General features: G+C 45.9%; 1 protein-coding gene across 1 annotated transcript; it reads left to right on the top strand.

Annotated features, from left to right (window-relative positions):
• Positions 1-4,850: 4,850 nt before the first annotated feature.
• Positions 4,851-13,012, top strand: gorasp2 (golgi reassembly stacking protein 2). Its single transcript, XM_014140915.3, has 10 exons — positions 4,851-5,077; positions 5,860-5,940; positions 6,102-6,305; positions 6,626-6,712; positions 6,842-6,972; positions 7,058-7,193; positions 8,291-8,414; positions 11,537-11,623; positions 11,737-11,832; positions 11,995-13,012. The coding sequence occupies exons 1-10, from the start codon at positions 5,015-5,017 to the stop codon at positions 12,255-12,257; spliced, it is 1,272 nt and encodes a 423-aa protein (XP_013996390.1). The 5' UTR covers positions 4,851-5,014; the 3' UTR covers positions 12,258-13,012.
• The last annotated feature ends 38 nt before the right edge of the window (positions 13,013-13,050 follow it).

The following is a 13,050-nucleotide window of genomic DNA, read 5'->3' as shown; positions in this document are numbered from 1 at the left end:
TAACTTCAATTTCTCAAATATATGACTATTTTACACCATTTTAAAGACAAGACTCTCGTTAATCTAACCACATTGTCCGATTTCAAAAAGGCTTTACAACGAAAGCAAAACATTAGATTATGTCAGGAGAGTACCCTGCCAAAAATAATCACACAGCCATTTTCAAAGCAAGCATATATGTCACAAAAACCAAAACCACAGCTAAATGCAGCACTAACCGTTGATGATCTTCATCAGATGACACTCCTAGGACATTATGTTATACAATACATGCATGTTTTGGTCAATCAAGTTCATATTTATATCAAAAAACAGCTTTTTACATTAGCATGTGATGTTCAGAACTAGCATACCCACCGCAAACTTCCGGTGAATTTACTAAATTACTCATGATTAACGTTCACAAAATACATAACAATTATTTTAAGAATTATAGATACAGAACTCCTTTATGCAATCGCGGTGTCAGATTTTAAAATAGCTTTTCGGCGAAAGCACATTTTGCAATATTCTGAGTAGGTAGCCTGGCCATCATGGCTAGCTAATTTGACACCCACCAAGTTTGGCCCTCACCAAACTCAGATTTACTATAAGAAAAATTGGATTACCTTTGCTGTTCTTCGTCAGAATGCACTCCCAGGACTTCTACTTCAACAACAAATGTTGTTTTGGTTCCAAATAATCCATAGTTATATTGAAATAGCTCCGTTTTTGTTTGTGTGTTCAGGTCAGTATCTGAAGGGTGACGCGCGAGCGCATTTCGTGACAAAAGAATTCCAAATATTCCATTACCGTACTTCGAAGCATGTCAAACGCTGTTTAAAATAAATTTTTATGCGATTTTTCTCATAAAATAGCGATAATATTCCAACCGGGCGACGTTGTATTCATTCAAAGAGAGAAAGAAAAACATGGAGAATTCAAATGAACGCGCATCTCCAGTGTCATTGTTCCCTGCCTGACCACTCACAGAAATTCCTGCTGTTATTCGCCCAGAGACGTCATTCCACTTTCTGGCGCCTTCTGAGAGCCAATGGAAGCCTTAGAAAATGTCACGTTACAGCAGATATGCTGTATTTTTGATAGAGATGCCACAGAAGGAGAACAAATTGTCAGACAGGGCACTTCCTGTATGGAATCTTCTCAGGTTTTGACCTGCCGTATGAGTTCTGTTATACTCACAGACACCATTCAAACAGTTTTAGAAACTTTGGAGTGTTTTCTATCCAAATCTACTAATTATATGCATATTCTCGTTTCTGGGCAAGAGTAGTAACCAGTTTAAATCGGGTACGTTTTTTATCCGGCCGTGCAAATACTGCCCCCTAGCCCCAACAGGTTTTAAAGAACAACAGTAAAATAACAATAGTAAGACTATATACAGGGGGGTACCGGTACAGAGTCAATGTGCAGGGGCCCCGGTTAGTTGAGGTAGTACGTACATGTAGGTAGAGCTTTTAAAGTGCCTATGCATAGATGACAACAGAGAGTTTATTTCACCTTTATTTAACCAGGTAGGCCAGTTGAGAACAAGTTCTCATTTACAACTGCGACCTGGCCAAGATAAAGTAATGCAGTGCGAGTGGTGTAAAGAGTAGCAGTGCTGTAAATAGGGGCTGAGAGGGGAGGGGGGGCACTGCAAATAGTCTAGGTAGCCATTTGACTAGGGAGTAGTCCAAGACTTGGTGCTCCGGTACCGCTTGCTGCGCGGTAGCAGAGAGAACAGTCTATGACTAGGGTGGCTGGGGTCTTTGACAATTTTTCAGGCCTTCCTCTGACACCGCATGGTATAGAGGTCCTGGATGGCAGGAAGCTTGGCCCCAGTGATGTACTGGGCTGTTCACACTACCCTCTGTAGTACCTTGCGGTCGGAGCCAGAGCAGTTGCCATACCAGGCAGTAATGCAACCAGTCGGGATGCACTCGATGGTGCAGCTGTAGAAACTTTTGAGGATCTGAGAACCCATGCCAAATCTTTTCAGTCTCCTGAGGGGGAATAGGCTTTTCCGTGCCCTCTTTACAACTGTCTTGGTGTGCTTGGACCATATTAGTTTGTTGGTGATGTGGACACCAAGGCACTTGAAGCTCTCAACCTGCTCCACTGCAGCCCCGTCGATGAGAATGGGGCCGTGCTCAGTCCTCTTTTTCCTGTAGTCCACAAACATCTCCTTTGTCTTGATCACGTTGAGGGAGAGGTTGTTGTCTTGGCACCACACAGCCAGGTCTCTGACCTCCTACCTATAGGCTGTCTCGTCGTTGTCGGTGATCAGGCGTACCACTGTTGTGTCATCAGCAAATTGAATGATGGTGTTGGAGTCGTGCCTGGCCGTGCAGTCATGAGTGAACAGGGAGTACAGGAGGGGACTGAGCACGCACCCCTGAGGGGACCCCGTGTTGAGGATCAGCGTGGTGGATGTGTTGTTACCTACCCTTAGCTTGGTGATGAGCTTTGAGGGCACTATGGTGTTGAACGCTGAGCTGTAGTCAATGAATATCATTCCTACATAGGTGTTCTTTTTGTCCAGGTGGGAAAGGGCAGTGTGGAGTGCAATAGAGATTGCATCATCTGTGGATCTGTTGGGATGATGTTGTTGATGTGAGTCATGACCAGCCTTTCAAAGCATTTCATGGCTACAGATGTGAGTGCTACGGGTTGGTAGTCATTTAGGCAGGTTACCTTAGTGTTCTTGTGCACAGGGACTATGGTGGTCTGCTTAAAACATGTTGGTATTACAGACTCGGACAGGGAGAGGTTGAAAATGTCAGTGAAGACACTTGCCAGTTCGTAAGCGTGTGCTCACAGTACACATCCTGGTAATCCATCTGGCCCTGGGCCTTGGGAATGTTGACCTGTTTAAAGGTCTTATTCACATCAGCTGCGGAGAGCGTGATCACACAGTCTTCCGGAACAGCTGGTGCTCTCATGCATGTTTCAGTGTTATTTGCCTCGAAGCGAGCATAGAAGTAGTTTAGCTCATGGTAGGCTTGTGTCACTGGGCAGCTCTCGGCTGTGCTTCCCTTTGTAGTCTGTAATGGTTTGCAAGCCCTGCCACATCCGACGAGCATCAGAGCCGGTGTAGTACAATTCGATCTTAGTCCTGTATTGATGCTTTGCCTGTTTGATGGTTCGTCAGAGGGTATAGCGGGATTTCTTATAAGCTTTCGGGTCCCGCTCCTTGAAAGCGGCAGCTCAAGCCTTTAGCTCAGTGCGGATGCTGCCTGTAATCCATGGCTTCTGGTTGGGGTATGTACGTACGGTCACTGTGGGGATGAAGTCATCGATGCACTTATTGATGAAGCCAATGACTTATGTGGTGTACTCCTCAATGCAATTGGAGGAATCCCAGAACATATTCCAGTGTGCTAGCAAAGCAGTCCTGTAACTTAGCATCTGCTTCCTCTGACCACTTTTTTTATTGATCAAGTCACTGGTGCTTCCTGCTTTAATTTTTGCTTGTAAGCAGGAATCAGGAGGATAGAGTTATGGTCATATTTGCCAAATGGAGGGTGAGGGAGAGCTTTGTAAGCGTCTCTGTTTGTGGAGAAAAGGTGGTCCAGAGTTCTATTTCCTCTGGTTGCACATTTAACATGCTGATAGAAATTTGGTAAAAACGGATTTAAGTTTCCCTGCATTAAAGTCCCCGGCTACTCGGAGCGCAGCCTCTAGGTGAGCGTTTTCTTGTTTTCTTATGGCGGAACACAGCTCATTCAATGCTGTCTTAGGGCCAGCCTCTGACTGTGGTGGTATGTAAAGAGCTACAAAGAATACAGGTGAAAACTCTCTCGGTAGGTAGTGTGGTCTACAGCTTATCAAGAGATACTCTACCTCAGGCGAGCAATATCTCGAGACTTCCTTAGATATCGTGCACCAACTATTGTTTACAAAAATACATAGACCCCTGCCCTTTGTCTTACCAGATGCCGCTGTTCTATCCTGCCAGTACATCGTATAACCAGCCAGCTGTATGTTGATATTGTCGTCGTTCAGCCACGACTCCTTGAAACATAAGATGTTACAGTTTTTAATGTCCCGTTGGTAGTTTAATCTTCCTCTTAACTCATCGATTTTATTCTCCAAAGATTGCACGTTTGCTAGCAGAATGGAGGGAAGTGGGGGTTTATTCGATCGCTGACGAATTCTCAGATGGTAGCCCGACCTTCGGCGCCTCTTTCTCCGCCTCCTCTTCATGCAGATCACAGGGATCGGGGCCTGTTCCCGAGGAAGCAGTATATCCTTCGCGTCGGGTCAGAGTCGTGAAAGGAAAAAAAGGATTCTGCTAGTCCGTGGTGAGTAATCGCAGTCCTGATGTCTAGAAGTTATTTTCTGTCATAAGAGATGTTAGTGGCAACATTATGTACAAAATAAGTAAGAAAATAAGTTACAAACAACGCAAATAAACGAACAAAATAACACAATAGGTTGGGGGCACGTAAAACGTCTGCCTTCTTCTCCGGCGCCATCTTTGGGGGCAGCATTTGATTAATTGTTCAGCAGTCTTATGGATTGGGTGTAGAAACTGCTAAGAAGCCTTTTGGCCCTAGACTTGGTACTCCGGTAGCGCTTGCCGAATGTTACCTGTGTTCAATCTGTTACCCACTTTTCTGGGGGGTGAAAAACAGCTGCTAGGTTTTAGTCAATTGTGATATAATGGTACAATATGGCAATACTAGTACTGCTCTGAGTATACTGCATATCACAATTCAAAAGTAGCACCTGAAGCCCTAGATTTGCGCATGTCACCAGCCTACACTTGGCCATAGACACTGGTCTTTGGTCAGTTTTGCAATTTTCCCACTAATTAATAATTACAGGATTTGGGTGGATAAACTGATTCGAGATCTGCGGCTATGGGAAAACTCCCATCATCCCTATTTCCCGGTGGACTGCCACGTAACAACACAAGTGCTCAGCTGGCAGGCCGCCGTAGTAGAGTTGAAGCTAGCCAGTTAGCAATATTACCTGAGCAGAAAATATCAAGCATTAAATCCTAATTACGATATAAACCAGCCGTGTCATGGGGGGGTCGCAGAGTGTCGAGATACCGGGAGGAGGATCCGAAGGCTACCATGTTCTTCGGGTATGTGTTTGTTTTTCTTTTTGACGTCTGCAAAATAATGTTAGCATCCGTAAGAATGGTCCCACAGCAGGATCTAATTGTGGCCTCACCGACAGATAGAGGCCGGGGATCACATTCCGGCCTACATGCAGCTAATGCTAATATACATTGTTAACGCTATTTTCCCCAGCATTTGCTACAGTTGCATTGTGGAATTGTCCAAGTTAAATATTTGCATGTATCATTTTACATGCAGCTTTGAAAGGTATATGCGTGTTATTGGTTGCATGTATTGTTTGGTAAACAAGGTTAGCTGTCACAACAACCAGGCAGCTATGAATGGTGTTTAAATGAGCTAGCCAGCTCAATGTTAGTTAGCTGTCATAATGTCAACTTTTGTAGGTGCTGCCGCGTTGCTGACAGCATACTCAACATCAGTCATGTCTTTGATCTACACATGTCAGACCACCTGAATGTCTCGTTACTCCCTAAATGTATAGACCTCCATCTTCAATATGTTGATGTGACAAGAATCCATTTGATCTTGAGACAGACAGGTAGCCAACCTTTTGGTATTACAGGTTTAGCTTGTAATACCTATTTCATTCTAAGGCTACTGCTAAAAGTTCAAAGATGATGTGCAACGCCCTAACATTTGCCAAGAAGACAGGGCCTTGGCTGGATCTCATGTCACAGGCGGTAGTGTGAATACCCTGTAACTTCCATGGTCCTTGCTCCAGGTGCTCCCCTTCAATCACAAAATACAGTTGTTACAAGTCATATTTCCTCTCTCTTCTCCTCAGGTTCAGGAGAATTCTCCAGGACACCGTGCAGGACTGGAGCCTTTCTTTGACTTCATCGTCTCCATCAACAACGAAAGACTGGTAAGCAAAGACATGCTGTTGAATCGGTATGTTCAACACACACTAACTACATGCACATACACAAACCCCCACTGACAATGAGGATACTGTCTTGTACTGTATAGCTCTGATTGTCCATTCTACTTATTGTAATTCTATAATTTACCCTGTCTGTGTTTCAGAACAAGGACAATGACACTCTGAAGGACCTGTTGAAGGCCAGTGTGGAGAAGCCAGTTAGAATGCTGGTTTACTCCTCTAAGACCCTGGAGCTCAGGGAGTCCACCGTCACCCCAAGCAACCTCTGGGGTGGCCAGGGCCTGCTGGGTGTCTCCATACGCTTCTGTAGCTTCGAGGGAGCCAATGAGAACATCTGGCATGTGCTGGTGAGTAGCCAGTAGCAAATGGGTGTGCCAAATTTAGCTCGCCCCAGTGTACCGGGCAGGTGTAACTCTTGATATAAGGTGGGATTCCCGAGTGGCGCAGCAGTCTAAGGCACTGCATCTCAGTGCTAGAGGCGTCACTACAGACCCTGGTTCAATTCCAGGCTGTATCACAACTGTCCGTGATTGGGAGTCCCATGGGGTGGAGCCCAATTGGCCCCGCGTCGTTAGGGTTTGGCCGTCATTGTAAATACGAATTTGTTCTTAACTGACTTGCTTTGTTATATAAAATACAATTAACCAAGGGTCTCTCTCTTTCTCAGGAGGTGGAGCCTAACTCTCCGGCAGCCCTGGCTGGCTTGCGGCCCCACACTGATTACATCATAGGAGCCGACACCGTTATGAACGAGGTGCGCGCACACTGACACTACTATTCCATGCATTCTACACTAGGATTTAAGACTAGCCAATCAGCATTTGGGTACAAGTCATTGAAGTTGATCTCTATCTCCCTCCCTCCCACCTCTCTCCCTCCTCAGTCGGAGGACCTGTTTTCTCTGATTGAGACCCATGAGGGGAAGGGGTTGAAGCTATATGTCTATAACACAGACACAGACAACTGCAGAGAGGTGGTCATCACCCCCAACAGTTCCTGGGGAGGCGAGGGCAGGTAACCAACATACAATACACACGCTACACACTTCAGTCTGACAAGTGACATCACACTAATGCTATCTCCTGTTCCCCTGTTACAGTCTGGGATGTGGGATCGGATACGGTTACCTGCACAGAATTCCCACCCGGCCATTTGAAGAAGGGAAGAAGATTAGTTTTCCGGGTCACATTCCCAGTGGTGAGCCCATCAGCGCACTCAAGGACGGATTCACTGAGGTTAGTATTGACCCAGAACTCGACCAAAACAGAGCCCAGAATCAGAACAGCTATAACTACCTGGATGGTCAGTGGACACTGTCACTTTATGCTCTTTTGTCATCCTTCTACTAGGACATACACTGAGTGTACAAAATATTAAGAACTATTTCAATGACATAGACTGACCAGGTGAATCCAGGTGGAAGCTATGATCCCTTATTGATGTCACTTGTTAAATCCACTTAAATCAGTGTAGATGAAGGGGGGAGATGGGTTAAAGAAGGATTGCGTATGTGTGCCATTCAGAGGATGAATGGGCAAGACAAAACATGTAAGTGCCTTTGAAAGGGGTATGGTAGAGGATGCAAGGCACGCCAGTTTGTGTCAAGAACTGCAACGCTGCTGGATTTCACACAAACTTGACACAACTGTGGGAAGCATTGGAGTCAACATGGGCCAGCATCCCTGTAGAACGCTTTTGACACCTTGTAGAGTCCATGCCCTGACGAATTGAGGCTGTTCTGAGGGAACCCCCCCCCCCCCCCCACACACACCTACTCTATCAAGGGTTTTCCTTTATTTTTACTATTTTCTACATTATAGAATAATAGTGAAGACATCAAACTATGAAATAACACATGGAATCATGTAGTAACCAAAAAAGTGTTAAAGAAATCAAAATATATTTTACGAGTTTCTTCAAAGTAGCGGCCCAGTGGTCTAAGGCACTGCAGACCGCTGGGCGCCCAAACGGTCGCTCCTTTGAAGAAACTCGTAAAATATATTTTTGATTTTTTTAACACATTTTTGGTTACATGATTCCATATGTGTTATTTCATAGTTTTGATGTCTTCACTATTATTCTACAATATAAAAAATAAAAATAAACCCTTGAATGAGTAGGTGTCCAAACTTTTGACTGGTACTGTATGTATGACTGTCCCTCCCAGTGCAGACAGGCGAGACCGAGAGGAAAGGATTTCATTAGAATTATGAATTACTTGTTTTAAATGCACTTGACCTTCCCTGTTCATCAGCCACCCCTCACATCTTTCTCTATTCCTCTCTCATCTATCTTTCTCTCTGCTTTTGCCTTATTTCTCCCTCCCACTCAGGTTCAGCTCTCTGCTGTAACCCCACCCCCTGCTGTGCCCTCTGTCCCCACGGGGTTAGAAGATTCGCTGTCCAGCCTGTCAATCAACTCGGCTCCACCCACCATTCCAAGTGAGCTTCAGACAGGTACTTAATCTCTCTTGCTCTCTCTCTCAACATAATATGGTATCAAAGTGTTAGGAAATGTCTGGAATGGAATGTGGCACCAGGGTTAGACCAATCATTTTTAATATGGGTTCAGATGGCCTCCCCAACCCCTTCAAACTCCCACTGGAAATGAATATTTGCAGTGGAAATGCTACAGGTGGTCTAAGAGGGTTGGGGAAACTTTATTTTTTTTCTCTTGAGGGTCACATCGGGATTTTGAAATGCAAAACGTAGGGTCGCACTTTTTTTATTTTTTTTTACGATTTTTCTTGGTCAATATCAATTTGCGGCCAGAAAACAGGCAGTTATTTGAAAATACACTGCTCAAAAAAATAAAGGGAACACTAAAATAACACATCCTAGATTTGAATGAATGAAATAATCTTATTAAATACTTTTTTCTTTACATAGTTGAATGTGCTGACAACAAAATCACACAAAAATAATCAATGGAAATCCAATTTATTAACCCATGGAGGTCTGGATTTGGAGTCACACTCAAAGTTAAAGTGGAAAACCACACTACAGGCTGATCCAACTTTGATGTAATGTCCGTAAAACAAGCCAAAATGAGGCTCAGTAGTGTGTGTGTGTGTGTGTGGCCTCCACGTGCCTGTATGACCTCCCTACAACGCCTGGGCATGCTCCTGATGAGGTGGCGGATGGTCTCCTGAGGGATCTCCTCCCAGACCTGGGCTAAAGCATCCGCCAACTCCTGGACAGTCTGTGGTGCAACGTGGCGTTGGTGGATGGAGCGAGACATGATGTCCCAGATGTGCTCAATTGGATTCAGGTCTGGGGAACGGGCGGGCCAGTCCAGGAACCCAGGGCCAACCGCACCAGCATATGGTCTCACAAGGGGTCTGAGGATCTCATCTCGGTACCTAATGGCAGTCAGGCTACCTCTGGCGAGCACATGCGGCCCCCCAAAGAAATGCCCCCCCACACCATCACTGACCCACCGCCAAACCGGTCATGCTGGAGGATGTTGCAGGCAGCAGAACGTTCTCCATGGTGTCTCCAGACTCTGTCACGTCTGTCACGTGCTCAGTGTGAACCTGCTTTCATCTGTGAAGAGCATAGGGCGCCAGTGGCGAATTTGCCAATCTTGGTGTTCTCTGGCAAATGCCAAACGTCCTGCACGGTGTTGGGTTGTAAGCACAACCCCCACCTGTGGACGTCGGGCCCTCATATCACCCTCATGGAGTCTGTTTCTGACTGTTTGAGCAGACACATGCACATTTGTGGCCTGCTGGAGGTCATTTTGCAGGGCTCTGGCAGTGCTCCTCCTGCTCCTCCTTGCACAAAGGCGGAGGTAGCGGTCCTGCTGCTGGGTTGTTGCCCTCCTACGTCCTCCTCCACGTCTCCTGATGTACTGGCCTGTCTCCTGGTAGCGCCTCCATGCTCTGGACACTACGCTGACAGACACAGAAAACCTTCTTGCCACAGCTCGCATTGATGTGCCATCCTGGATGAGCTGCACTACCTGAGCCACTTGTGTGGGTTGTAGACTCCGTCTCATGCTACCACTAGATTGAAAGCACCGCCAGCATTCAAAAGTGACCAAAACATCAGCCAGGAAGCAATTTGGGGAGTTTCTCCCATTCTTCTCTGCAGATCCTCTCAAGCTCTGTCAGGTTGGATGGGAAGTGTTGTTGCACAACTATTTTCAGGTCTCTCCAGAGATTTTCGATCGTGTTCAAGTCCGGGCTGTGGCTGGGCCACTCGAGGACATTCAGAGATTTGTCCTGAAGCCACTCCTACGTCATCTTGGCTGTGTGCTTAGGGTCGTTGTCCTGTTGGAAGGTGAACCTTCGCCCCAGTCTGAGGTACTGAGCAACCTGGAGCAGGTTTTCATCAAGGAGCTCTCTGTACTTTGCTCCGTTGTACTTTGCTCCGTTCATCTTTCCCTCGATCCTGACTAATCCCAATCCCTGCTGTTGAAAAACATCCTCACTGCATGAAGCTGCCACCACCATGCTTCACCGTAGGGGAGGTGTCCTCCAGACATGACGCTTGGCATTCAGGCCAAAGAGTTCAATCTTGGTTTCATCAGACCAGAGAATCTTGTTTGTCATGGTCTGAGAGTCCTTTAGGTGTCTTTTGGCAAACTCCAAGCGGGCTGTCATGTGCCTTTTACTGAAGAGTGGCTTCCGTCTGGCAACTCTAACTTAAAGGGCTGATTGGAGGATTGCTGCAGAGATGGTTGTCCTTCTGGAAGGTTCTCCCATCTCCACAGAGGAACTCTGGAGCTCTATCAGAGTGACCATCGGGTTCTTGGTGACCTCCCTGACCAAGGCCTTTCTCCCCCGATTGCTCAGTTTGGCTGGACGGCCAGCTTTAGGAAGAGTCTTGGTGGTTCCAAACTTTTTCCATTTAAGAATGATGGAGGCCTCTGTTCTTGGGGACCTTCAATGCTACAGAAATGTTTTGGTACTCTTCCCCCAGATCTGTGCCTCAACACAATCCTGTCTCAGAGCTCTACAGACAATTCCTTCATCCTCATGGCTTGGTTTTTGCTCTGACATGCACTGTCAACTGTGGGACCTTATAGAGACAGGTGTGTGCCTTTCCTAATCATGTCCAATCAATTGAATTTACCACTGGTGGACTCCAATCAAGTTGTATCTCAAGGATGATCAATGGAAACAGGATGCACCTGAACTCAATTTCGAGTCTCATAGCAAAGGGTCTGAATACTTATGTAAATAAGGCATTTCTGTTTTTATTATTAATACATTTGCAATATCTCAACCTGTTTATGCTTTGTCATTATGGGCTATTATGTGTAGATAAGGGAAAATAATAAGGCTTTAACGTAACAAAGTGGAAAAAGTCAAGGGGTCTGAATACTTTCTGAATGCACTGTAGGTCCTTTATAATTTATTAAGTTCTATTTAGTTTTAAATGTTAGTGGGGCCTGGAGTATTTAAAAATATATATATTTTTTACCCAAAATAATTACTTATTTATGACATTTTCTACTCAAACTTCCTGCTGGCGCCTGCGGGATGTAGTTTGCCCACCCCTGGTCTAAAAGGTCCTCTCTCTCCGATACAACTGTGTGCTAACTGCTCATACTCTCACTCTTTCTTTTCCAGGTCTCCCCACCGTTCCCCTGCTGCCCACCTCCCTTAGCCCCCTAAACCCAGCCTCCACGACCTTCAACCCCGCCACCACGCTACCAGGTCAGTACACGCCTCTTCAGAAATATATTTCCAGATCAAATTGAGATGATCTAATCTTACACACAATACCTTTTTCTACATTATTAAGTATGTTTATTTGTGTGCAATTGTAGGTCTGTTGCCTCTCCCGGGCGGCCTGCCCCCATTCCCAAACCTCCCCAACCTCAACCTTACCGCACTACCAGACCTCAGCGCTGTATCGCTAGCAGGTATTAGCGGGCTACTGCCACCTGGAACAGCAGGTTTATACAGCTAATGCTAACAGTGGGTTTCCAGCCCCAGGCATTAATGTATTATGTGATTATTCCTGTGTTCAACTACAGATCTCTCTCTTCTCTCTCACCTGCCCCTTCCTCCCCCCTCCATTTCAGGATTCCCTCCACTCGCACCCTTCCCTCCTCTGAACCTGCCCGGTCTAGCCCCCCTCCCCCCCCTGCCTGCCATGCTGTCCCAGCTCCCCCTCCTGCCACAGGGGGTAACATCCCTTTCCCCTGTCGACGTCTCCTCCTTCACCCCACTCACCCTTTCCACAGTCACCCCCTCCCCAGAGCAGCAGACCTTCCCTGGCGCCACAGAACCAGCCGTCGCCTCGGAGACCATGGAATCAAAGGCTGCCACGGAGACATCGTCGTAACACAGGAAAAGTCTCATACCCAGAATCGAACCTGCCGGTTTCTCTCTGTCTCGTTCTTTCTCACTCTCTCTCTCTCTCTCTCTCTCTCATATTTATTTAGTCAGGAGGGACAGAATAATTTGCCACGGTGAGGCTGGTGCAGTCAGTTGGAAACATGGAGCAGAGGAATAAAGGATGGCTGAGTGGCAGGCAGGCAGGGCTACCCTGCTTGTTGTCTGACCCACACTGCCTTAGTTTCATTCAAAATTCCAATTCTCTTCAGTACCCTTAAGTAAACACAGACATCTATTAGCTAGATATTCCTTTATATCTAAATTGTTTTGTTAAATTGCTTTGATTGTTTCTGTTAAAGAATGAAATCTGCATTATTTTGCACCACATGTTTTGAAAAATATTAGGCATGTTTGTCCTGTAATCTTCTCTCCATGCACCTTTAGTTTATAACAGAACTCTATAGTCTACCCTTAAACGTTGTGTGAGGGTGGTAGTCACTAGATGGCCATGCCAGAGGGGACCGAAATGGGCAGGGATATCGTCAGAACTATGAACTATTTGTGGCTGGGCTAGGGTTTGTGGTAAATATCGTATTGGGGTTAGACGGCGCTGCCTGTGCCGTCCTCTGTCATGGTGGGTTGAAGAGGTAGGAAATCAAGGCGCAGTGAGGCTTTTCAACTACACGAGGGCGCTGTGTTACAACTTTATGAAAACAGCCTGTATACATACTCGAGCAATAAAGCCAATGGAATTTTAAAATACTTTTTTATTTGTGCGTGTTCTTCTATTATTTCAAAAT

Source organism: Salmo salar, chromosome 14 (genome assembly GCF_965601325.2).
Source record: "Salmo salar chromosome 14, fSalSal1, whole genome shotgun sequence".
Lineage (NCBI taxonomy): Eukaryota > Metazoa > Chordata > Actinopteri > Salmoniformes > Salmonidae > Salmo > Salmo salar.
This window is presented reverse-complemented; position numbering and strand designations above follow the sequence as displayed.

Excerpts from the sequence above, each read along its gene's own strand:
- gorasp2 (XM_014140915.3), top strand. The coding sequence starts at position 5,015 with ATGGGGGGGTCGCAGAGTGTCGAGATACCGGGAGGAGGATCCGAAGGC. Across the intron at positions 11,624-11,736 it reads CCCCGCCACCACGCTACCAG|GTCTGTTGCCTCTCCCGGGC; the intron begins GTCAGTACACGC and ends GTGCAATTGTAG. Across the intron at positions 11,833-11,994 it reads CAGCGCTGTATCGCTAGCAG|GATTCCCTCCACTCGCACCC; the intron begins GTATTAGCGGGC and ends CCTCCATTTCAG.